General features: G+C 45.7%; 1 protein-coding gene and 1 non-coding gene across 9 annotated transcripts in view; both read left to right on the top strand.

The window, feature by feature from the left end:
* Positions 1–25,389, top strand: part of HUWE1 (HECT, UBA and WWE domain containing E3 ubiquitin protein ligase 1) — a 175,124-nt gene extending 149,735 nt beyond the window's left edge. For 5 of the 8 annotated variants that reach the window (XM_038587503.1, XM_038587504.1, XM_038587508.1 and 2 more), the window contains 31 exons: positions 187–320; positions 508–676; positions 2,020–2,248; positions 2,892–3,070; positions 3,357–3,446; positions 3,605–3,759; positions 5,293–5,338; positions 6,807–7,094; positions 8,507–8,798; positions 8,994–9,124; positions 9,647–9,861; positions 9,951–10,239; positions 10,377–10,479; positions 11,196–11,742; positions 12,624–13,227; positions 13,914–14,035; positions 14,144–14,300; positions 15,519–15,651; positions 15,941–16,143; positions 16,748–16,875; positions 18,030–18,126; positions 19,011–19,166; positions 19,607–19,852; positions 20,177–20,294; positions 20,947–21,087; positions 22,044–22,331; positions 22,445–22,550; positions 23,151–23,268; positions 23,533–23,714; positions 23,983–24,173; positions 24,759–25,389. In XM_038587503.1, the coding sequence (XP_038443431.1) occupies positions 187–320; positions 508–676; positions 2,020–2,248; positions 2,892–3,070; positions 3,357–3,446; positions 3,605–3,759; positions 5,293–5,338; positions 6,807–7,094; positions 8,507–8,798; positions 8,994–9,124; positions 9,647–9,861; positions 9,951–10,239; positions 10,377–10,479; positions 11,196–11,742; positions 12,624–13,227; positions 13,914–14,035; positions 14,144–14,300; positions 15,519–15,651; positions 15,941–16,143; positions 16,748–16,875; positions 18,030–18,126; positions 19,011–19,166; positions 19,607–19,852; positions 20,177–20,294; positions 20,947–21,087; positions 22,044–22,331; positions 22,445–22,550; positions 23,151–23,268; positions 23,533–23,714; positions 23,983–24,173; positions 24,759–24,861 (5,960 nt within the window). In that variant the 3' untranslated portion in view covers positions 24,862–25,389. The remainder of the gene's footprint in view (positions 1–186; positions 321–507; positions 677–2,019; positions 2,249–2,891; positions 3,071–3,356; positions 3,447–3,604; positions 3,760–5,292; positions 5,339–6,806; positions 7,095–8,506; positions 8,799–8,993; positions 9,125–9,646; positions 9,862–9,950; positions 10,240–10,376; positions 10,480–11,195; positions 11,743–12,623; positions 13,228–13,913; positions 14,036–14,143; positions 14,301–15,518; positions 15,652–15,940; positions 16,144–16,747; positions 16,876–18,029; positions 18,127–19,010; positions 19,167–19,606; positions 19,853–20,176; positions 20,295–20,946; positions 21,088–22,043; positions 22,332–22,444; positions 22,551–23,150; positions 23,269–23,532; positions 23,715–23,982; positions 24,174–24,758) is intronic. The other 3 variants (XM_038587506.1, XM_038587507.1, XM_038587509.1) reach the window with 3 other exon arrangements.
* MIR98 (microRNA mir-98) lies at positions 6,285–6,364 on the top strand. Its single transcript, NR_049408.1, has one exon. It is a non-coding gene; the product is annotated as a microRNA mir-98 (primary transcript).
* Positions 25,390–25,989: the final 600 nt, after the last annotated feature.

Below are 25,989 nucleotides of genomic sequence, written 5' to 3'. Positions count from 1 at the left end.
GATGCATTGATTGGCACTCTCAGGAAATCAGGGCTGGCTCACTAAGTCTGTACATCACCCCAGATCTGGTTCTTCCTCTCCTAGAGTCAGATATCCCATCGCCTTTCCACTCAATCTGCTGGCCTGCACAGTAGTCTGTTTGCTAGCTACTCAGTATAGTCCTCCAATGTGCTCCCTTTGTTTTAGATTCCATGAATATCCTGGACCCTGAGGATGAGGAGGAGCACACTCAGGAAGAGGACAGCAGTGGCAGTAACGAGGATGAGGATGATAGTCAGGATGAAGAGGAGGAGGAGGAGGAAGATGAGGAAGATGATCAGGTGAGGGGGGACTGTGTTTGGGTTGGTTCAGACAACCTCTTCCATGGGAACACAGAGCTGGAGAAAACCAACAGTCTGGGTTGCTAGCCTCAGCGCCTCCCTCCCTCATGTGCAAATGTGGCCATGACACCAGACTTCAGAAAACCCTTACCTCCAGCAATTCTCCATCTCCTATTTTCCCCTTAAGGAGGATGATGAAGGTGAAGAGGGAGATGAAGACGATGACGACGATGGCTCTGAAATGGAATTGGATGAGGATTACCCTGATATGAACGCTTCTCCCTTGGTCCGATTTGAGCGCTTTGACCGGGAGGATGATCTCATCATTGAGTTTGACAACATGTTCTCCAGCGCTAGTAAGATACAGGGGCTCAGCTGGGTTTTACCTCTTGATTCTTATACCCTTCTCTAGGGTAAGCCAAGCAGTGAACCAGAGCAGCTATCAATCTGATTACAGCACTTCTTTTCCTATGCTGACTTCCTGGGGCAAGGGATATCTGAAACCATCTATCTCTCTCAATAAATGTATACTTAGAAGAAGGAATTGTGAGAGGCTGCTTTTGTTCTCTCCACCTCAGTAAACAGGCAGCCATTTTAGAGCCTGGACAACTTGCTGATTTGCCTCAAACTTTTTTTTTTTTTTAAACTGAAACCAAGGCTGACCGCATCAGGCACCCATGTGCATGCTACAGTGACAGGGCAATCAATAATTCTTATGTCTATAACACTGGATCTTGGGAGTTTGGATGAACACCTTTGAGCTTGGCATTGGGGAGTAAATTTGAGCACATTCACTCTGTTCATCAAGGACGCATCTTTTCGGAGGAGAGAGTGAATCTCTTCCCTTCTCCCCCCCCCGCCCCCATCAACGTCAAAGTTCACTTTTAGCATCTAGTTCTTAATATCAAGCTGTCTTGAGAAGGCAGGTCTTGACTCCAAATCACAAGCATAATATAGCAGAAAATACTGACTGTTCTGGTCTGTTGTCTTGGCCAAGTAGTCTCTTACCTCTTTGAGCCTCAGTTTGTCACCTGTAAATGAAAAGTTTTTTTTAAAAAAAATGGGTTGTACTACATAATTTTCAAGGTGCCTTCTGTGATTTTCTTTGCATTTTTGTGATTTCCGTCAGTCTTCCTTATGTTGAGCCTCCCTTCGTTTAGCAAATTAAACAATATTTGAGGAGTGCCTACTATTTCCTAGGTACTCAGGATACAGCAGTAAAAGAACAGTCCTTTTCCGTGAAAGGAGCATATGATCTGTTAGGAAGTATAAGTAAGCAGGCGTTACGTTATAGTATGGTAAGAAAGCCCAGACTAAAGGATTATTAAGCCAATCTGTAGAATCAGAGGAAGTGACATCTGGGCCAAGAACAAAAGAACAAGTGAAGAACGGGAAGAGGAGTCTTCAAGGTGGAGGGAGCAGCATGTTTCTGAGGGGCTTAGAAGCATCACTGTGGTTATAGTGTGGAGAATGGTTTGGGAGAAGGTACTATTTAGGAGGCTGTTGCAATATCTAGGTAAGAGATGGTGGCATAAGCTATGGTAGTGTCAGTGATTATAGATGAGTTGTGGGAATGAGGGAGAAAGGACAAAGCTCAGGTTTCCGTGTGAGGAAGTAAGGCCCAGGAGACATGGTTCTGTTTGAACAACCATGGAAGAAATTTTTTTGGCACTGACCCCTTTACAAATTGTCCTTGCAGCAGACATCCCCCCATCCCCAGGAAATATCCCTACCACTCACCCACTGATGGTACGCCATGCAGACCACAGTTCTCTGACACTGGGCAGTGGCTCCTCCACAACACGTCTCACCCAGGGCATCGGGCGCAGTCAGAGGACCCTAAGGCAGCTGACAGCCAATACAGGCCACACCATTCATGTTCATTACCCTGGGAACCGCCAGCCCAACCCTCCTCTTATACTCCAGAGGTGAGTTACATTTGTCCCATTTCTTTGTGGATTATATGTGCGGCCTTTTGGGGAATACCAAATTGTGTAACAATCTTTTTGCTTAAATGTTCTATACATACATGCATCAATCAAGCATCTCATATGCCAAGCACATGACACTTTAAATATAGGCAGGACAGGATTTCTGCCCTCGGGCTTAGAGTTTAGTGGAATTAACAATTTTAAAGTGAGAGAAAAGGACATAGGTGTCCTAATGGTCAATGTACAGGCAATAGGAGATACATGAGAGAGAGATTATACCCTCACAAAGTGCCTGGCATTATCACCGACACTCACTCTATCAGGAACTATGGAATAATATGCAACCTCAGACCAAATAAAGTTCACAAACTGATGGAGTAGTTAGGTAATTAAGATTTCTGCTCAGTGGGGCACCTGGCTGACTCAATCGGAGGAGCATGCAGTTCTTGTTCTTGGGATCGTGAGTTGGAGCCCCATGTTGGATGTAGAGATTACTTAAATAAAAGCTTTAAAAAAGATATATGCTTAATACGATCCAGTGTTAAACATTTCTTAGAGGTTACAGAAAGGATCTCGCAGTAACAGATTACAGGACCCCTATGAATTACAGTGACCCTGGCACCCCACCATCACCCTACAGGTTGCTTGGTCCTTCTGCTGCTGCTGACATCCTTCAGCTGAGCAGCAGCCTTCCCCTACAAAGCCGTGGACGAGCCCGCCTCCTGGTAGGCAATGATGATGTCCACATCATTGCCAGATCTGATGATGAACTGCTGGATGACTTTTTCCATGACCAGAGCACAGCTACCAGCCAAGCAGGCAAGTTTGTGTGGTGAAAGGGAGGGTACAGTTTTTCACATTCTATTTTTTCCCTTCTGAGGGAAAGCAGAACAGTATCTGCCCTGCCTAGAGAAGCGACATTTCGTTGGAGCCAGAACCGCTTGATAATTGAGCCAAGATTAACAATACTTTTACTATCACTGGATATCTGTGATGTGGCAACTCTTGTGATGGACATTGGGTCCTGTTAGAGAAATATGGAGATTTTTGGATCAGATAACACATGAACAAGCCAAGAATCTCACTCTCTTTTGTTCCTCTACAGGGACCCTATCCAGCATCCCCACAGCCCTGACCCGCTGGACAGAGGAATGCAAAGTTCTTGATGCCGAGAGCATGCATGACTGTGTTTCAGGTGTGTGGCAGCTTGGTTATCTGAGCAGTAGTGAGTCTAACACAGCTGGCATGAGTACATAGGAATTGTTGCCTTCATTCACTAGCCACAAGCTCTACCTCTTGGCTTCCTCCCCTACCTCCCTTGAGCAACCTCTGCTCTTTGCTTCTTTGATCCAGTTGTTAAAGTCCCCATTGTCAATCACTTGGAATTCCTGAGGGATGAGGAGCTGGAAGAAAGGCGGGAGAAACGCAGGAAACAATTGGCTGAGGAAGAAACAAAGATAACTGACAAAGGCAAAGAAGATAAGGAGAACAGGGATCAGAGTGCACAGGTGATTTGCAAGGGCTGGGAGGATTCATCTTTGGCTGTGTCTTCCTCTACTTTCGTATGGTTTTTGGCATACACATAGCTCCCATCAGTCATTAAAGAATCCTGGGATGTTCACAATGAACCTGAAAAATGATTCATTCCAAATTCGCCACATATTCACATGTGTTTTAGGGAAAAGAATTCAACCCCAGAGGGAAAATTCCTTCTCCAGTGTCTCTTGCAGGGGAAATCTGGAGCAAGAACTAGAGTGGCTCTGACTTACCAGTCACACTGTGTAGTCTCTACCTTTGGTGACTGCAACTAGACAGGAAGAATAACTGATTATTCCCATGCTCTTGGTGGTTCAGTTCTACTCTACTCAGTGGACTGACTTAGCAAATGTGGGGGAATTTTACCAAGATGACTCCATTCCATCATTTGAATAAGTTAGGCTTAGACTTCAATCAGGAAATACTCCTGCCCTAAAATCATCACCACGTGTCTTTTTCTAAGGCTTGATTTTCAATTCGTAAAATATCTAGCATGACTTTGGTTTGGAAAGAAGCTACCTATTTTGAAACTTCTGGAATGTTGAATAACATTAGCTTAAAAATAAATGAAGTAAAAGCTAATAGAAATATGAAGGAATTAAAAGACTTAAGTGAAAGACTTTATTATATCCCATACATGAAGTAGAAGTTAATAGAAATATGAAGGAATTAAAAGACTTAAGTGAAAGACTTTATTATATCCCACTTAGCAGATTGGATATCGGATTAAGGATTTTGAAAATGTTCAGTTAGCATAGCAAATTTGATGTAACATACTTTTGTATGAAAGTTTTACCAGATAAACACAATAACTATTTCAAACAGATGAAAAGGGATAGAAAATAAGCAAGCCTGGCATATGTGATTTTAAAAGCTGGATTTGACAATTGGGGTACCTGGGTAGCTCAGTCAGTTGAGCATCCAACCCTTGGTTTTGACTCAGGTCGTGGTCTCGGGGTCACAGGATGGAACCCAATGCTCAGCCATTGAGTCTGCTTGTCCCTCTCTCTCCCCACTCTTACCCCTTCCTCACCCATACCTCCCTACTCACTTGCTCTCTCTCAGGTAGATAAATGAATAAAATCTTTAAAAACAAACAACAGCACATGATGAGATGAGCACTGGTGTTACACTGTATGTTGGCAAATTGAATTAAAAAGTAAAAATAAAACAAAAAACCTGGAGTGGACAAAATGAGCCCAAGGAAGGAAAATACATAGAGATGAAACTTAAGAAATTCTTGCTGGTCTCATGATTGTATTTAGGTCATGTCCTGTGCCCAGCCCAGTTCATTATTCAGTCAGCCTTCTGGCAGTTTCCCCTTGTCCCCAAACCATTCTTGAATACAAGTATGTATTAGAGAAACGTTTGCACACTAAAGTGCTCATCTTTCATCTAGGTCATCGAACTCCTAGGTGGCTTATGTGAGCGAGGGTAGCTATTATAGTTGACCCTGTTATATGTGCTTGCAAAAGTCCCACATTGGTCTATCCTTCTTTTTCCAGTGTACTGCATCTAAAACAAATGACTCCGCTGAACAGAACCTCTCAGGTAACTCTACCCCTCCTTTTCACCTTCTTGCTAATTGGTTGGTTCTTTTTCCTGACCCTTTCAAGTAGCTGGCCCAGTTGGGCTGAAGATGAACACTGGTGCTCTGTGGGATGAGGTAGTAGATTGTATAGTTTTAGGGTCATACCCCATCTTGGAGATAACTATACAGTCTACTGTCTTTCCCACGGTGGTACACTTCCCCTCCGACGTTCTCTGTCCTCACTCTGATCATGCTGTGCTGCATGTGTAGCAAGGCCATGTGCCCCATCCCCTTTGGTGGTGCTTCATAAGAGTGCCTGATGGTGGGGACTCCCAAATGCCAGCCCTCAGTGGAAATGAACAAAATAAAGAGGGTTTAATGAGTTTTTCAGAAAGCTGAATTTATTCAGTTTAAAGGACTTTTTATAAAGATTATGTCCTTAGTTCTTTGGTATCAAAATATTTTTATTAAGGGATATCGACAGGCTTCTTTTTTATTTGGCTAAACTAATCTAGGTTTTGGTAACCCTATGTTAGTCTCTTTCTATTTTTTTTCCTTTTTATATGAACTTTGAGTCTGTGGAATCTAAAAGTCTGGGAATATTATCCTGAGCAATCTGCTTTTGGCATCTGTGGGCTACATGGTATTACTACTGTATGTTTTGTATTCTTCCTTCTAATCTTAACGTCAGCTATTTCATGGTTCTAATAACTCGTCCATGTGATATTCTCCCCCACTTCTATTTCCTCAGAACTTCCTTCTTCCCTATGCCTTCTGTCTCTTTTGGCATTTGAATTGCAAAATGATGATACTAAAGCCTACACAGTATTTTTTTAAAGCAGTGAAAATGAGTGGTAGGTGTTCTGGTGCCCCTTAATCTAGCAAAAGGTCTTTGAAAGGGTCTATTATCAGGTAAAATGGCCTTTTGTCTACTGTCCTTGCTAGAGGATTCTGCTCATGCCGGGGTGAGGTAGTAAGTTGTATTGTTGTGGGGTAGGGATTTTAGGCCCCAATTAGAAGATAACTATACAACTTACTACTTTCCCTGGTGTTGGCATATTCATACTTAGTCTTGGCACTGTTACCTCCATCAGAGTTGTAGATGTTCCTTGGATAATCAGGACCAGAAGAAAAGGGAAGTGGAAGAGGATAGGTGATATTTAGGGTGAGGCAAATATCATTATAAAGTGACTTGAACTCTTTCCCCTTCCACCCAGGGCACAGAAAGGATTTAATTCTTATGACCTACAAAGGTTCAGATCTCCAGTTCTTGAGACTAAGATAGCACTATACCTTAGCCCTCATCCTAAGTATACCGGATCAGCCACAAACTATTCCTAGGAACAGTTGTGGTCGGGGGCAGGGATGATAGTCCTACATTACTGGCTGGGTGGGATACTTGTCAGGCCACATGTGCTGATTGAGTGGCTCCCTGAGTTCTTGGCTGATTGTCCCTTAACACCCCCATTGTCATTCTTTCCGAGAAAGATGGGACTCCTATGCCTGACAGCTACCCAACAACCCCATCTTCAACTGATGCAGCCACATCTGAGTCCAAGGATACCCTTGTCACTCTGCAGCCCTCACAACAGCAACAAACACTCCCACCCCCACCAGCCTTGGGAGAGATTCCTCAAGAGCTACAGTCCCCGGCTGGAGAAGGGGGGAGCTCTACACAGCTGTTGATGCCTGTAGAGCCAGAGGAATTGGGTCCCACAAGGCCAAGTGGAGAAGCAGAAACAACTCAGATGGAGTTGTCCCCAGCTCCTACTATAAGTGAGTAGTAGAATTTCAAAATTGGGGTGGGCGGGTGGTATGATAGGAGGAAGAAATGGATATCTTTCTCCTTAACTAGCTCTTTTAACTCTCCTTAGAGAAATAATAGAAGCTCAGGTCCTCAGAGTGGGGTCTCAGCTTGCACATTTGCTTTCTTGCTAAAGTAGAGGCCTCTTCTCTCTGTTCTCAAGTGATAATATACCTGAATGCTTAATGATACAGATGATGATGCCAACAGTTTATTGAGGTAATCACTTTTCCTGGGCTATCATGGCAGGATTGTTACTTCTTTAAATACAACCCTCTGGGGCCAGAAGAGCATGTAACTCTTTATCTTGGGGTTTTGAGTTTGAGCCCACATTGGGGGTAGAAATTATTTTAAAATAAAACTAAACTTCAAAAACAAAAATAGGGATCCCTGGGTGGCGCAGCGGTTTGGCGTCTGCCTTTGGCCCAGGGCGCGATCCTGGAGACCCGGGATCGAATCCCACATCGGGCTCCCTGCATGGAGCCTGCTTCTCCCTCTGCCTATGTCTCTGCCTCTCTCTCTCTCTCTGTGTGACTATCATGAATAAATAAATAAAATCTTTAAAAAAAATTTAAAAAAAAAAAATAAATAAAAACAAAAATAACCCTCCAAAGTAGGTAGGTTCATGAATAAACTGAAACCCACATGAGATTTTTAAGCCCAAGACCACTCAGTAAGTGATTGAGCTGAAATAAAAATCCAGACCTGTGTGGCTTTATTTTTTTTAATTTATTTATTTATTCATGAGAGAGAGCAGAGGGAGAAGCAGGCTCCCTGCGAGGAACCAGATATGGGACTTGATCCCAGGACCCCAGGATCACACCCTGAGCCAAAGGCAGACGCTCAACCACTAAGCCACCCAGGCATCCCCAGACCTGTGTGACTTTAAAGCTTGCTCTCCTTCAACGTCCTTCAGAGATGGCAAACATATGAACACACACACACAGCTCTCCCATCCTGGCATACGCCATTTATTTCATGTCACTGTTTCCCACTGTTTTGAAGTAGGGCTTCAAAATTCTCAGCAGCATTCCAACAGGGTAAGTTGAAACCTCTTTTACTCTTCCTGCTCTGTACTATGCTGCCTGTGATATACTTTGGAAAAACCTTGAGGTGTAGTAGGTTTTTTTTCCAAGGAACCTTATTTAGATAAACAGAACCATACATATATAAATGATGCCTGCCGGGAATCTGAAAGTAACAGACTCCCTTACCTGGGGCACCTAGGGAAAGGTATTTCATAGGCATACCTGGAGCACCATGAGGATTTGAGCTGAGCTTTATAAAGCATAGGAGATAGGGGGAATATGAGTCAGGCCAGCAAAGAAGGTAGAGAAGTGAGAAATCTAATCTGGCTGCATCTTAATTCGGCCCCCTCTTCTAGGCAGAGATCTAACCTCTCCATGTGACTTCCTCCTAGCCTCTCTTTCCCCAGAGAGGGCTGAAGATTCTGATGCGCTGACAGCTGTCAGCAGTCAACTGGAAGGCTCTCCCATGGACACCAGTAGCCTGGCTTCCTGTACCCTAGAGGAGGCTGTGGGTGACACCTCAGCAGCTGGCAGTTCTGAGCAGCCCACAGCAGGCAGCTCCACTCCTGGGGATGCCCCAACTGTTGTGACAGAAGTGCAAAGCAGGGGTGATGGGTCAGGTGAACCTACCCAGCCCCCTGAAGACAGGTAAGCATTGTGTGAGCAAAAGGAGGACAAGATGTGATAATGGGATTTTGAGCCACATGCATACTTGTTAACTATTGCACATGCTTGGTGCACTGGGGAAACCAACTTAGCTTCTATGAGAAAGGGGTATCATAGGAGTATTTAAAAATGGAAAAATGTTAATATGAAGAACAACCTGAAAATTATTTTCTCCAGCTCTCCCCCTGCATCCTCTGAGAGTTCTTCCACCAGAGATTCTGCTGTGGCCATTTCTGGAGCAGATTCCCGAGGAATCCTAGAAGAGCCACTGCCTTCAACAAGCAGTGAGGAAGAAGATCCCCTTGCAGGTGAGCTTCGTGTGTGCTTGGACCATTCTGGGGTTATTTATTTAGGCTTTTAGTAGCCTTTGGCATGAAAATGCCCACCAAATGATTCCACCCAGATGGAAGGCAGCATATATAATGGAAGCAGGACCAGCAGTAAGGGGGTGCTGATGTTGCATGGCGGAATGAGCCCAGGCTTTGGAGTCAAACAAATCTTAGCTCAGGTTACCCCCTCTGCAGCCACCTACCTTCAGAACTTGGAACCATTATTTCTCTGATCCTCATCAGTACTGAGTGAGGTGATAATAGCTACATGGTAGGGCCTTGATGAAGATTAAGTGACAGTGTACACACAGACTCTAGCACATAACAAGAGCTGTTCTGAGCCTGGGGAAGGTGAGCTTTCTGTGTGTCTTCTGTCCTTTGCATGCAGTGAGGACACACAAGGTTCGTTTCCCTCAAACAAGGCATGGGTTTCTTTATTCCAAGTACATCTTAAGCGTTGGTAGAGACGAGAGTCCCTTCACATCTTGTGCCTCCCCTCAGGTATCAGTCTACCAGAAGGTGTGGACCCCTCTTTCCTGGCTGCCCTGCCTGATGACATCCGCCGGGAAGTCCTACAGAACCAACTGGGCATCCGTCCACCAACTCGGACTGCCCCTTCGGCAAATAGCTCAGCTCCTGCAGTGGTGGGGAATCCTGGTGTGACCGAAGTGAGCCCTGAGTTCCTGGCGGCCCTGCCTCCAGCCATTCAGGAGGAAGTATGTGAGCCAGGGAGGTGGGGGGAGGTAGGGCGGCTCTAAGCCATCTAGCTGTGGGTATGCCCCCATTGACAACCTCTGCTCCGTAGGTGCTGGCACAGCAGAGAGCTGAGCAACAACGACGGGAACTGGCACAGAATGCGAGCTCAGACACTCCCATGGACCCTGTGACCTTCATCCAGACCCTGCCATCAGACTTGCGCCGTAGTGTCCTGGAGGACATGGAGGACAGTGTTTTGGCTGTGATGCCACCTGACATTGCAGCTGAGGCTCAAGCCCTGAGGCGAGAGCAGGAAGCCCGGCAGCGACAGCTCATGCATGAGCGGCTCTTTGGCCACAGCAGCACCTCTGCGCTCTCTGCCATCCTCCGAAGCCCGGGTACAGAGGGAGGCAAGTGGGAGGGTTCTGAAATGTTCAACTTTGGCCACATGAGGCTCTGCTGTTCCCCTTTGTGTTACTGGACCCAGCTCACCACCCACCTCCCCAGTTTCAATTTCCATTTTCTTTCTTTCCAGCTTTCACCAGTCGCCTCAGTGGCAACCGAGGAGTCCAATACACTCGTCTTGCTGTGCAAAGAGGTGGCACCTTCCAGATGGGGGGTAGCAGCAGCCATAACAGGTACCTTTGTCTTTTTTTGACCTTACCATACCACCTCTCACATCTGTTGCTAAGTCCAATTCCCTTAATATATAGGTGGAGAGACTAGATGACCTCTTTAGGATATTGCCTTGATTGAGGAGGGGAGCCAGATCTTTGGACCTCCCCCTTCAAAAAGCCACACTTTTGGGTTAGTGTAGCTACTGTGGACCATAATCACAAAGTAAGGCAAACTGGCGGCAGATGCTAACTGTGGTTGTAATAAGGAAAGTCACTTGCCTAAAGCTTATAACATCTAGGCTGTGGGAGAAGCAAACTGCACCCAACATGCTGAAATGTAAAGGGAGTGATCAGTCCTAAGAGGCAGGCAAATTCCTGGTAGTTTAGAGAAGGCAGAAGTAAACGTTTTTAAGACTTTGAGTGCAATCTGCTTTTACCAATTCATAATACTGACATCATGTGATCTAGAGAAAATCACTTAACGTATTTTGAGCCTTTGATCCATCATCACAAAAATGGGCAGTTCTTTAGTCTTTTCAGCAGCCCCATACCAGCTGGTGTGGAGTACTTGATACCCAGTAGATACACAAGAGGGCAGCTCTTATTAAGAGCCCCTGTACTAGACACCTTCTTGTGCCTCCTTGGAGATATGCAGCTCATTCCCCTTCCCTAGGCCTATACCTAATCCCAAAGCTCTAGCTGAAGTACTACCGTGCTGAAACTGTGCTCTGTTCCAGGCCTTCTGGCAGTAATGTGGATACTCTTCTCCGCCTCCGAGGACGGCTCCTCCTGGACCATGAAGCCCTATCCTGTCTCCTGGTCCTACTTTTCGTGGATGAGCCAAAGCTTAATACTAGTCGTCTACACCGAGTACTGAGAAATCTCTGCTACCATGCCCAGACCCGCCACTGGGTCATCCGCAGTCTGCTCTCCATTTTGCAGCGCAGCAGTGAAAGTGAGCTATGCATTGAAACACCCAAGCTCTCCTCAAGTGAGGACAAGGGCAAAAAGTCAAGCAAAAGCTGTGGGTCAAGCAGCCATGAGAACCGGCCCCTGGACCTCCTACACAAGATGGAGTCTAAGAGCTCCAACCAGCTTTCCTGGCTCTCAGTATCCATGGATGCAGCCCTCGGCTGCAGGACTAATATATTCCAGATTCAACGTTCAGGAGGTCGCAAACATACCGAGAAGCATGCAAGCAGTGGCTCCACTGTCCACATCCACCCCCAGGCTGCTCCTGTTGTCTGCAGACATGTTCTAGACACACTCATTCAATTGGCCAAGGTAAGGAGCTTGAACTCAGCCCTTGGGGATGGAAGAGGGGTGGCAGGCCACAGCCTAGATGAAATCTGAATTCTAAGAAAGCTAGAAGGTCTTTGTTCACTGTTTATAGTGCTAAGGCCTGTATGGTTTCTGGGAGTTGACCAGTAAATTATGGGTTCTTTTATTCTCACTTTTTACAATTTTTGTGCGTTACTTCATTTAGTTATCAAAACAACTCTCAGTGGTCTATATAATTTCTGTTCTATAGGTGACGAAGCTGGGGTGCAGAAAGTTTTTTTTTAAGATTTTATTTATTAATTCATGAGAGACAGAGAGAGAGGCAAAGACATAGAGGGAGAAGCAGACTCTGTGCAGGGAGCCCGATGTGGGATCCAGGGACTCTGGGATCATGCCCTGAGCCAAAGGCAGACACTCAACCACTGAGCCACCCAGGTGTCCCATGAGGTGCAGAAAGTTTTATTGACTTTGTCATGTGGCTAGTAAGTGATGCAGCTGGATCTAGAACTCAGTTCAGTGTTCTTTTTAATAATCATTGCTGCCATCTCTTGAGGGCCTACCTTGTTGCCAGGCACTATGCAAAAATATGTTACCTCATTTAATCTCAACAATTTTTTGATAAAGCATAGGTATGCTCCCCATTTCATACAGAGACTGATACTCAGAAGTTAGCTAATCATCTCCCTACAAAGCCCTTGTTTGTTTCTCTGGGTCACTCCACCATCAGATAATGTAGACCTTATGCTCCCGTATGACATCTCTCCCATGTCACTAAAGCTATTCAGAGAAGTGGAGAATCTAGGAACCAATTGTCTTCACTTGTCAGGAAGACCGATTTCCTGTGTAGACCCCCTAGACCAAGCCTGTCCTCCTTTTGCCGGCAGGTATTTCCCAGCCATTTTACACAGCAGCGGACCAAAGAAACAAACTGTGAGAGTGATCGGGAGAGGGGCAGTAAGCAGGCCTGCAGCCCATGCTCTTCACAGTCCACCAGCAGTGGGATTTGCACAGACTTCTGGGACTTACTGGTTAAACTGGACAACATGAATGTCAGCCGGAAAGGCAAGAACTCCGTGAAGTCAGTGCCAGTGAGCGCTGGTGGTGAGGGGGAAACCTCCCCATACAGCCTTGAGGCCTCTCCACTGGGGCAGCTCATGAACATGTTATCACACCCAGTCATCCGCCGGAGCTCTCTCTTAACTGAGAAACTCCTCAGACTCCTTTCTCTCATCTCAATTGCTCTCCCAGAAAACAAAGTGTCGGAAGCACAGGCTAATTCTGGCAGCAGTGCTTCCTCCACCACTGTTGCCACCTCAACCACATCTACCACCACTACCACTGCTGCCTCCAGCACGCCCACTCCCCCTGCTGCAACCACCCCTGTCACTTCTGCTCCAGCTCTGGTTGCTGCCACGGCTATATCCACCATTGCCGTAGCTGCTTCGACCACGGTGACTACCCCCACGACTGCTACCACTACTGTTTCAAGTAAGTGTGGATGTAGGCTGGGAGCTTTGGGGTATGTACACCCACCTCACTCTCCACTCCCTTATCCAGGTATTCCTCCCTAAATGATAGCAGTCGGCTTGGTTTATGTTTGCAAGAGCCAAATGTGTTCATTCTTGCCCTCCTCAGTCCCAGTTCTCTCTCTCCATCCTCCTCCTCCCCACATACATCTACCCACACAGACACTCGTGAAGACCAGCAGGCATTCACTGAATGTGGCTTCCCTAGGCTAAGCACCAAAGGGAGGAGAGAGAAAGTCCCTGTCTTCAAAGAACTCCCAGCCTTTCCAGCCTGGGTGAGGGAGCCAGTTCCAGGAAAAAGATTAAGAGCAGACAGGATACCATTTGAATCAAGGTGGAATAGCCAGGGTATCCTAGGAAGTAAAGGGAGCGAGCCCTACAGCAGACTAATAAAAAGTACTTGAAAATGGTTTTGAAGAGGGAACTCAGATGATAGGGAAACAGTTGAGAAATGTTTGGGATTCTTTGTCACTTTAGAAAGTATGGTTATGAGAGTCCTTGACATCCCAAGTCATTTGTATTTGGCTTTGGTGGGTGGCTTTTCATTTGTACTACTTTCCCATTTTGAAGCCCTGGACAGTTTAGTGATTGTTTGGTTCTGGCATGTGAGTTTTAGAGGCTTACTATGTTCCATCTGTTTGCTCAAAGCTTCTACAACTACTAAGGCCAGCAAATCTCCAGCAAAGGTGGGTGATGGGGGCAGCAGCAGTGCTGACTTTAAGATGGTATCCTCTGGCCTCACTGAAAACCAGCTGCAGCTCTCTGTGGAGGTGAGTCCGAGCTCTTCTGAATTCCCAAGATTGGGGGAGGAAAGGTGGATGGGAGTAAAGTTTTAGTTCTTAAGTTGAGACCTACCTCTTCTCTCTTCTTTTTCCCAGGTGTTGACATCCCACTCTTGTTCCGAAGAAGGTCTAGAGGATGCAGCCAATGTGTTACTGCAGCTCTCTCGGGGGGACCCTGCAACCCGGGACACTGTTCTCAAGCTGCTACTGAATGGAGCGCGCCATCTGGGTTATACTCTTTGTAAACAGATAGGTAATAACAGAAGTAAAGCATCTTGTCTTTCTGAAACCTTCCACTGAGGTATCACCTCTTTATGGAACCCTTCCCTGAATCCCCAGGTTGAATCAAACTCCTCTATGCTTCTGTAACACCACCCCTGTGCTCTCCTCTGTTGCAACACTGATAATACTGAGTTACCATCTGTTTTCCTCTGCTCATTTGTTCATGGAGAGCAAGGCTGGGCTCCTCTACATTGCCAGTGCCTGGCACATACCTTGTAATCAGGGTTAAGTAAAGGAAAATGAGCACGTGTAGGATCTGCAGTGCTCTTTTGCTTCTCCATTCTGGACACTTACAAGAGCCCTGCAATGAGCCTGCTAAGGCAGCTTCACCACCTCAGAGATGCACCTGCACTTCACTTAGGCTCAAGAATTGGGAGTCCAAATGATACCCTCTGCCTTTGTGCAGTTGTGAAGGTACAGAAGTTATAAGGACACTTGGAAATTGTCTAGTTTCAGTCTTCCTTCCAGTTGTGTTACCAAAAAGAAAATTAAAACCCTGGGTGATAAAGCAATTGAATTGAGGAGTAGAGCCAGATTTTAGCATAGAGTCTGTTTGCTCTCTCCCACCTGCATCCCAGTCATGGATCTCTGTAGATGTCAGCTGCCGAGATCTCATTAGTTATCTCCTTCTCACAAATGTACCTGGAGCTGAGGTGATACGGATATTTATCAGTGTATGACCCCAGGATATTCTTGTTACATGAGAACTATAAGGTTCTTCCAGAGGAAGGAATTTGATTACAGTCTCTGTCTTTTCTTGACTCCCAGCATTCAGCACCCATGGGCCAGGCAGTGTCCCACCTACTCTACTGTAGTTATCTGCTAATTCTCAAAACAGCCTTGTGACATTAGGCAGTATTAGTCTCAATAATTATTAAGATGGAGAAGGGAACTGGGAGAGGGGGTTAAGCAATTTGTCGGAGATTACCACAAAAACTAATAGTTTTTCCTCCCTGCACTGAGCTGCATTTCATGTAGATTCAACAGATTCTTGAGGGCAAGGTACATTGGTGGTCTCTGGATAGTTGGTCCATGAGGACACATAGTAAGATGGAACAGAATTCCTGCTCACTCCAGATTCTCTGCAACTGAGCAAAGATAGCCTGGGCAGGTTTCTTAGAAAGGTTTGGCTTCCAGCTGCTTCACTAGGGAAATCTCTGAACACTTGCTGGCTCCTCTGCCTAACCAGGTACCCTTCTGGCTGAGTTACGGGAATACAACCTAGAACAGCAGCGACGAGCCCAATGTGAGACCCTCTCTCCTGATGGCCTGCCTGAGGAGCAGCCACAGACCACCAAGCTAAAAGGCAAAATGCAGAGCAGGTGGGTGGTTACCACCCATTTGGCTGTGGGGCTGGAATCTGGGGTATTCTAAAAAGTGGCTCTTGCTGGTTTCCTGGTGGTTGTTTTGTTGTTTGGGTTGTTTTAATTTTTTCCTTTCTGGTCAGATTTTCTTATATGTTCTATGTATACTTGATCTTATTTTTTCCCACTTGTGGGATTTCCTTCTGAGATTCTTTAACCCTCTGATTGACACCAAAAAGCCCTGCTCGCTCTGGATGTTTATGCTTTGATGCTATCAGTATACGCAAGCCACCTCTACACTATCCAGGTTTGACATGGCTGAGAATGTGGTAATTGTGGCATCTCAGAAGCGACCTCTGGGTGGCCGGGAGCTCCAGCTGCCTTCTATGTCCATGTTGACATCCAAGACGTCTACCCAGAAGTTCTTCTTGAGGGTACTGCAGGTCATCATCCAGCTTCGGGACGACACACGCCGAGCTAACAAGAAAGCCAAGCAGACAGGCAGGCTAGGTATGGAACTGGAGTGTCCAGTTGAGGGGCAGGGTTGGTGGTGGCAAACTCCAAGTCCTTGGAGGGCAGGACTTAATGTCATGTCTCCATCCTGCTTGACCTTTCCAAAAAAGGAAGTGATGATCCTTTCCTAGACTGTTGATGGCTGCGTTCTGTATCTCACTCAAGCTGTCTGCATAGGAAATTCATTAGGGCAAGTGAGAAGTAAGGGGGAGGGAAAATCTGGCAAAGAAATTGGGGACAGATCTTTTGTTGAACAAGATTTAAGGCACTGAGCGTGTCTCCTTTCTGCCTCTTTGATCACTCCTAACTAAAACATTGCAGCCATGTTGCCTCTTCTGTGGCCTGCCAAATCCTACCTCTTTCCTCTTGTCCCACAAAACCCTCTCCACCTGCCACTATCCATCTGCCTAACACCATGTCCCTTGCCCTTACTTGTAATGGTAGCTCTTAGTGCCTGGTGATGAGCACTCTGAAGCTGCCCTAGCCAAAGCTCAAAGATTTCAACAAGATGCCCTGTGGCAGCCCAGGAGATGGGAGAGAGAATATTGGGCATTCCCTCTTCCTGCATTTTATACCTTGCCTTCTTTTTTCTTTCTCCCAGGTTCTTCCGGTTTAGGCTCAGCTAGCAGCATCCAGGCAGCTGTTCGGCAGCTGGAGGCTGAGGCTGATGCCATTATACAAATGGTACGTGAGGGTCAAAGGGCGCGGAGACAGCAACAAGCAGCAACGGTTAGCATGATGCCTGTAGCCCCTCATTCATTTGTCTCTCCCCTTCCCCACCACATCATCAGTGGGGTTTCACTGCCCTTAACCTTGTATGCTTTTGCATTAAGTATGCTGTATGAATGCTTCTGGGCAACAGGGTTACTTTCTGTTGGTGTTTTCTCTACTGTCTGTTGGTTGTTTTGGATCGATAATGACTTAAAGCTTGGCCATCATACCCCACTCCCAGCTATCCAGTCAACAGTGGCGCTTTTGCAAACTGCATAATGCTTAGTGTCTGGGTTCTGAGGGGATGTGGGATGAAGATTTTTCTGTCTCATGGAACAATGCAAGTACATCAGGAATCCTATCCTTGAAATTCCCCCAAGCTTGGTATACATCCCACGCAGCCTCTTCTAGGCTATGGCTGGTCCATCTACCCTGGCCTCTGCTTCTGTTCTCCGTACTCTCTTGGTACCTTGGCACCAAGGCACTCAGGCACTTTTAGGAAAAAAAAAAACTTTGAGATTCCTAGATAGCCAACTCATTGTTGGGATCCCAGCACAGAGTGGCTATGGGGAAAGCCTGGCATTGTGTATGTATGCTGTGGCACTCTCTCGTTGTTTTCTTGTTCTTGCAACATGCAAGTCACCTTCCCAAGATCCAGGAAATAAAGGTATCCTGAGGCCTGGTTTTTCTTTGCATAGGATTACTATTATACAGTATGATTTCATTGAGCATGCTGAGAACATCATAGAATTTGAGGGCTGTGGTTCCCAACATGGTAGAAAGGGAAAACAACTATTCTTTTGGAGTATTTTCTGCCCTGTCTTTCCCAAACCCAAAAGGACAGATGTTGGCTTTATGAATAATCCCACCTATCAAAGGTCCCTTATTTCCCCTTTTCTGAGCAAACAGAAACAAGCTAGTGTCTGACTACACATAGGTCTGAAATAGAGTGGAGGCAGTACAGGCACCCAAGGAGCTTTGTGGAAGAGTTTGCTAGCTCAGGATGGAGGACAGCAAAGGAGGTGGGAAGAGGCCATTCTTTTTGAACAGTTAAAGGAAACTTTATCTTTCCAAGCTTATGTTGTGTGAGAATGGATAGAGCCAGCCTCTAGCCTCTCCGTGAGGAAAGCAGAGTTGCACCCTTTATGTGACTTTGTCTCCCTTTTATCCAGTCGGAGTCAAGCCAGTCAGAGGCCTCTGTCCGGAGAGAGGAGTCACCCATGGATGTGGACCAGCCATCTCCCAGTGCTCAGGATACTCAGTCCATTGGTAAATACTACTTCCTATTTCTAGTGCAGGAAGAGAGAGAGACAGTCTTCATGGAATGTCTGCTGGATCCCCTGTTTTCTGTATACACAAGCTGAGTGTTTTCCAGTTTGTTCCAGTGGACACTGGTTTTGTAAATGTTAATGGCATATACCAACCAAGATCACTACCACCACCTCACCCTTATTGGAAATTTATAACATACCACTATAATTCCTATAGTAAAGAAACTATGATGTGATGATGTTAGACATGGAGACAGCATGTGTTTGAGTTGTGGCTCCCCCATTTACTGGCTCTGGAACCTGAAACAAACTTCTCTTAGCTTCTGTTTCCTTATTTAAAATAGGGATGTTCATAGTAGGATTGAACAAGTTAACACACACACACACACAAATACTTAAAGTAGTACCCAGCACACAATATATGCTATTAGTAGCAGCATTTTTCAAAGTTAATTGTACATAGAATACTTCATGATGCCTTCTCTTAACACGTTTCTGTGGAATAGTGTTGGCCTGAGACATTTTTGAAATACATTAAATCATTTCATAATCCACAGATTCTCTGAGAGCTAATGAGGCAATGAATAAACCAGTACTATCTGCTAGAACTTCAGTCACTAACCACAGGTGGCTACTGAGCACTTGAAATGTGGCTATTTCAGTTGAGGAACCAAAATTTTTATTGTATTAATTGCATTTGATATAAATTGAAATGTCATCCAGTGTAGGGCTAGAGTTTGTTTTTAGGTGTGGCTCAGTATTACTTAGTAGCCAGTGGGCTAGTCGTCTTGATCTGTTTAATGGCCTGCACATTTGGTCTGGGAAAAAGCTAAATGAAAGAAAAACCTCAAAGGCTTTCTGTCTCCTCTGTGTGGCCTGTAGGCTCAGATGGAACCCCACAAGGGGAAAAGGAGAAGGAGGAGAGGCCACCTGAGTTACCCCTGCTCAGTGAGCAGCTGAGCTTGGACGAGCTGTGGGACATGCTGGGAGAGTGTCTAAAGGAACTGGAGGAATCCCATGACCAGCATGCAGTGCTAGGTGAGTTGTGGCCTTTGGGCCAAAGTCCAAACCCACTAATCTGCTCTGGAGCTCTTTCTGCCAGCATATTTTTCTTCCTTCCAGGTCACCCCTGTCTCTCAGTGTCTTTGTAATGGAGAATTCAAAGGAGAGGTGTTTTTTCTCTCACTTCACTATTGGAAAAACAGATTTGCCTTCTCTTTTAGTAGTTGATATCTTTTTACCTTTTAGACCAGGGAAATCTTTATAACCAGTTGCCTATTCCATTTTCTTCAGTTTCAAGGAAGCTCAGACTTCCTCTGTGGCTTCATTTTTCTTTGCTACAATTGTATTTTTTCCTCTAAGTTTTCATTATTTCTTCTTCCATATTGTGCTTCTGTAACTTGATTATGAAGGAAAAGAGGTTTGCATGTTGAAGTTTCTAAAGTAAAACATCATTTCCCTGTCATTCCTACCCCCAGTGCTACAGCCTGCCGTCGAGGCCTTCTTTTTGGTCCATGCCACAGAGCGGGAGAGCAAACCTCCTGTCAGAGACACCCGTGAGAGCCAGCTGGCACACATCAAGGACGAGCCTCCTCCACTCTCCCCTGCCCCCTTAACCCCTGCTACTCCTTCCTCCCTTGACCCATTCTTCTCCAGGGAGCCCTCCTCTATGCACATCTCCTCAAGCCTGCCCCCTGATACACAGAAGTTCCTTCGCTTTGCAGGTACAGGCAACTCTTAGGCCCCCAATATAGGCTTCATTTTTTACAGGGTCATTTCAAACACTATATTCTTAACTGTTTCATGGGGGAGAGTGGTGAGTGAGTGTGTGTATGTGTGTGTGTGTGCGTGTCAGGATCGGGACGGAGGGGGAAGAAAGAGAGGGGCAAAGAATGAAGCTAGTGAGGTGTAGGGACTGGGTCTGAAAGCCCTTTTGGGCCACACTGTCTTTTTTCCATGAAACAAGAAAGAGTTGCTGTCTGGTTGGCTGTCATGTAGTCTTCTGAGAGCCAGGATGTGTTGATTCCTGCTGTCCTTTCTCCCCTCAGAGACTCACCGCACTGTGTTAAATCAGATCCTACGGCAGTCCACCACCCACCTCGCTGATGGGCCTTTTGCTGTCCTGGTAGACTACATTCGTGTCCTCGACTTTGATGTCAAGCGCAAGTATGTGTCCTGGAGGCTGTGGGATGGGAACTTTTCAAATGGTATCTCCTCTCCCAAAAAGGAGCCAAAATTCCTCCTGAGGGAGTGTTTTCAGGGAAAAGAATTTTCCCTTGGTGGCAGCCCTTGGAATGGTGCTGGGTGGGAAGGTGGAAATTCTTATGTGCCATCAACAGTCATTATACCTAAATATTCCTTGGCCTACTCCATTCTCATCTCTGTTCCTCATCAGAGAAATGCAAGCCTTTGTTTAGTCACATGACTTCTGAAATACCATTCTATTCTTTGGGGTAATACAGGAAGTGCAGGTAGCTATGGTACACTCATAGCAGGGCTTGGGGTTGACAGGGGCTCCACAGCACTCCTGTCATCCTTATCCTTCTCTTCTTTCCTGTCCACCTACACATACTTACCTACTTGTTGCAGAGATTCTGTGCTACAGCCTCAATGGGCCTTTATTCAGTGGAGATAAGAAAATTTAGAGTTGGTAATGAATGACCTGTCTCTTCACAAGTACTGGGCACTTCCAGTTCCCCTTGAAACAGATATTTGGAGGAGGGGAGGAGCATCATTGTAGGTCTTCATCCTAATCAACCAAAGAGAAGTTTGCTCTGCCACACCCAAACCTATTTTCTTTTCTTCTCTACTTCCCAAGATATTTCCGCCAAGAGCTGGAACGTCTGGATGAGGGGCTCCGGAAAGAAGACATGGCTGTGCACGTCCGCCGTGATCATGTGTTTGAAGACTCCTATCGTGAACTGCACCGGAAATCCCCTGAAGAAATGAAGAATCGATTGTAAGAACCCAGAACAGAGAAATGACAGGATGGGAGAGAGTGGAGGACCTTCCTACATGGTAGTGAAGGCTTACTCTGGTGCCAGATGGCAGGGGAACTCCAAAGGAATTCCAAATAGGAACTTGGTGTAAATAATCTCACTGAGCTGCCTCCTGTCTTCTCTGCCTGGTCTCATGAGAGTGGTCTCTTATTCTGGCTAGCTGGCCCTTGAGCCGAGCTACCCAACAATTCCCAGAGAGACAGGAGAGTCTTTGGCATTTACAAAGATAGACCCGATGGCATTGTAAAGAGCTTTCTCTTACTACACTAGGAATGGGAAGCCTGCTGAGCAAATGGTATCCTGGCTTGGCGGAGACCACACTTGCATGAATAGCCCCTCACCAAATTGGTAATCACTCGCTGGTAATTCTGAAGTCACCTAGAAGAGACCAGCAGTTTGTAATACTAAGTGTCAGCCCGTGAGATGAAATCAGGAACTTGATTCCTCCTCTCCCTCATGACATGGGCTCACCATCCATGTTATCACAAGAAGTCAGGCTTCTGAGACAGACTGGGCCCTGCTCCTCCACCACCAAATCCTTAAAGACCTCAGCCTGAGTTCAGTCCCCTCTGACACCACTTAATGACTCCTCTCCCTGCTTTCCCGAAGAGGCTTCATTTAAGCCTCTATACCTTTCCTGTTGGTATTTACTGGAATATTGGTGACCTTTACTGATAATTCAAGACCTCTTTTCTTTTTTTTTTTTTTTTTTTTTTCAAGACCTCTTTTCTATCGATGTTTTTTTTGTCCCAGATCCTCACCCTTCCTCTGGGCTTTCCTGGCACTCTGCATTCACCTCTGTTCTCTGATCCTGCACTCCCCAGCCACTGCTTCACTCACTCACTTGGGTCATACTACATAAATGAATGGATTTGTCCTGGGCTTTCTGCACATCTGTTTCTGGTCTCTTACGCAGGTATATAGTGTTTGAAGGAGAAGAAGGGCAGGATGCTGGAGGGCTCCTGCGGGAGTGGTATATGATCATCTCTCGGGAGATGTTTAACCCTATGTATGCCTTGTTCCGTACCTCACCCGGTGATCGGGTCACCTACACCATCAACCCATCTTCCCACTGCAACCCCAATCACCTCAGCTACTTCAAGTTTGTTGGACGCATTGTGGCCAAAGCTGTATATGACAACCGTCTCCTGGAGTGCTATTTTACTCGGTCCTTCTACAAACACATCTTGGGCAAGTCTGTCAGGTGAGGATGTGGCACAGAATCCACATTCTCACTTGACAGGTCCTTTTCTTATGTCCTACCCCCATACTTCCTCTCCTCCACCCTAACCCATGACCTTAATTGTGTTTTTCTAGATATACAGATATGGAGAGTGAAGATTACCACTTCTACCAGGGCCTGGTTTATCTGCTGGAAAATGATGTCTCCACACTAGGTTATGACCTCACCTTCAGCACTGAGGTAGGTCAGGAAATTTTGACTGCAGCACATCCTAGCTAGTCCAGAAAACCCATTCTGGGACCACCCTTGAACTGGCACTGGATAATCTCATGCTTCTAAGGAAGCATCTCAACTTCTTAAAGTCTCATGCCCCATTTCCCCATCCAGCAGTAAGCAGTGGGTATTTGTACAAGACATCACAAACAGAAAAAACAGGATTTGTAAAACAGTCTGGGCTCTTTCCTAGTTCTCTCTTCATTTAAAAAAAATTATTCCAGTATAGAGATATTATACAGGTAAATATAAATGAAAAAACTTTTTAAGCTTATCCCTCCTCCAAATTGTTTTCCATATAGATTGTGCTATGTCATGTTAACATGTGAACCATGCCTTTTTCCCTTTTACCATTGACAATTTCCTTACTTGTAGCCTTCATGTTTTGGGGCCAAACCCTTGGCTTTTCCCTGTTATGAAGTTGCGTGCTCATACAAAACACATTTTTATTAACTTGTTTCATCTTTCTGCCCAGGACATGGCAAAGAGTTTAAGTATTCCCAGGTGTCCATATAAATCCCATCCTAGACCAACCCTGACAAGTAATTGGTGTTTTGGGTGTTCTAGGTCCAGGAGTTTGGAGTCTGTGAAGTTCGTGACCTCAAACCCAATGGGGCTAACATCTTGGTAACTGAAGAGAATAAGAAGGAATATGTACACCTGGTGTGCCAGATGAGGATGACAGGTAGGGGAAATGTCCTTTAGACCCCATGTTCATATGGGAAGCAATCAGGCCTCACTCATTTCACAGATACTGGTTTTTTCCTTCAGATAACTGACCAAAAAATTATTTCCCTTTATCCACCCTAATTCAAGGGTGTTAGGTGAGTCAGGCAGACCATTCAGCATCCTAGTTGCAGCAGGAGCCAGATTGAGAATTTCTGACCACTAACAGTTGTGTGAGTTTAGAAGTTTAGACACCACATGTCTTGTTGATTTTTCTCCCCAGGAGCCATCCGTAAACAGCTGGCAGCTTTCTTAGAAGGCTTCTATGAGATCATTCCAAAGCGCCTCATTTCTATCTTCACTGAGCAGGAGTTAGAGCTGCTCATATCAGGACTGCCCACAATCGACATTGATGATTTGAAATCCAACACTGAATACCACAAGTACCAGTCCAACTCTATTCAGGTGAGCTGCTGCTGGCATCCTTCCCCATATCCCTAAGCAGTGCTACTTGGTATGACACCACATAAACCTGTACTCTTAGGAGACAAGGGGATATAGGTGACAACTTATTTATACCTACCTCTTCATCAAGGAATGTTCTTGCTGATCTTATGAAATGGAAGAACTAAAGCCCATTTCACAGAATGGACTGCCTAAGATTCCAGATTCCATCCCCCCTCCTTCCAAGAGCTCTCTACCTAACCCTGGCTTCTTGTGTCCTTTCCCGCAGATCCAGTGGTTCTGGAGAGCATTGCGTTCTTTCGACCAAGCTGACCGTGCCAAGTTCCTCCAATTTGTCACGGGTACTTCAAAGGTGCCCTTACAAGGCTTTGCTGCCCTTGAAGGCATGAATGGCATTCAGAAGTTTCAGATCCATCGGGATGACAGGTCCACAGATCGCCTGCCTTCAGCTCACACATGGTAAGAGGAAGGGTTTGTTCTTCTTTTTAGCATTCAGACTTAGCTTGCATATTTGCTGCTCCTGGGTGCCTAACCAAGGGCAGGATCCCAAATCTGGCCCCAGCTATGCTAGACCTAGAGTAGCTCACAAGTTGGTGGTTTTGTGGAAAAGGGGATGTTTGAGATGAGAAGCTGGCTCAGATTCACAGTGGGGCTGGGGAGACATTGCAGGTGAACACTGCCATGTGAGAGTGCAGTGTATTCCGTCCAGGACTCTCTGAGCAAGGAGTTGCAGGAAACAGAAGGCTTGAAAAGGTTGGATCAGCAGAGGTTGGATCACCAGTGACCCCAAATGCCTCCTTGGAATTTATACATTAGCCCATAGGTAAGACTGTGGTGTTTAAGGAGTGACCAGGTCAGATTTATATTTTAGGAGCCTGATAGCTAGTATTCGGGCCAAATTAGGGCAGGGCAGACCAGGCTAGGACAAGATTTCAAGTCTGCAAGAGAGGAGTGGGTTTCCTCAGGGAGGAGAGGTCAGTGGGCACTATGGGAACACAGGGATTTGGTGAGTTTGTCACAAATTGGTCTTTCTTCTTTCTCTAGTTTTAATCAGCTGGACCTACCTGCCTATGAGAGCTTTGAAAAGCTCCGCCACATGTTACTATTGGCCATCCAGGAGTGCTCTGAAGGCTTTGGGCTGGCCTAATAAGGCCCCACACACCACTGTGGGGTTTTTCTACCATTGTTGGACCTGGGAATGGGGGGAAATAAAAAAAGAACCAGAAAGAAAATGTCAAAAACCAATAAATGAAATCCACCAACTCACCATGTGTGTGTCCCAGCTTCCCCATCTTCCCCCAGCGCATACCCAAGTCCCCCACCCGCTCATTCTCTCTTCCTGTCCTTTTTCCTCACCTCCTCCTCCTCCCTGTTCCATGCCGTCCATGATCCCCAGCCCATGTGTTAAAAAGGCATTAGCCTTTGCAGGGACCTGTTTGTCCCAACTATTTGAACAGTGTGCTCCTCAGATTCTGTGTTCAGAAGGATTTGCTGCATTGAGACTTGAAACCTTTGGATAGGGGAAAAATTATATATATATATATTTTTTTGTTCTGTTTGCATTTCTTAATTTGTGCTTGGAATGTGTTGATGTGCACAGCTAATGATTCAATGCGAGACAAGATTGGCGTCTGTGTTGTGGAGGTTTCAAATAAAGAGCACTCTTCATAACTCACTTTTCACAATGGAGTTTTTTTCAAACTTTAAACAGCTCTTGAACACATGCTAGACATCTGGAGAAAAGATGCAAATGGACTCTCCAGAAAACATCTCTGCCATCACCACTGGTGCATCTTCTTGAAACGAATTTCAGTAAGCAGCAAGTAATTTGACTAGCTCTCCAGAACAGTCTTCCCATCCGTTTTGGTTTTTTGTTTCATTGTCTGCCAATCTGTTCACAGATCATCCAGTAGTCTCATGGTTTTTACTCCATCCAGCAGTTAAAGCTGATCCAAGGACTTTGATGGTTCCAGCTTTCAAAGAAAAAACAATAAAGGTTTAGTTAGAAAAATAACCCCAAGTGAAGCTTGCTTTGTGTGGTTTTTCCTCATTCTCTGAGGCTCTCAGATTTTCTGCTTAACCTGATACACACACGCACACGCACACACCCCGGTCCTGATGCAAATGGCTGCTAGACCTTTTCTCCCTTTTTTTAAAAATATTCACTCGGCCTGTAACTCATCTTGCTGACAACTGAAAAGACAGATGAACTGACCCTGTCCCTGCTTTTGAGCTTCTAGTCAAAAGGGAAGGAGACTGAGTAGTTCTGTGACAG

The sequence above is a fragment of the Canis lupus genome, chromosome X (genome assembly GCF_011100685.1).
Source record: "Canis lupus familiaris isolate Mischka breed German Shepherd chromosome X, alternate assembly UU_Cfam_GSD_1.0, whole genome shotgun sequence".
Taxonomy (NCBI): Eukaryota; Metazoa; Chordata; class Mammalia; order Carnivora; family Canidae; genus Canis; species Canis lupus.
The sequence above is the reverse complement of the archived record's forward strand: the minus strand, read 5'-3'. Positions and strand labels throughout refer to the sequence as shown.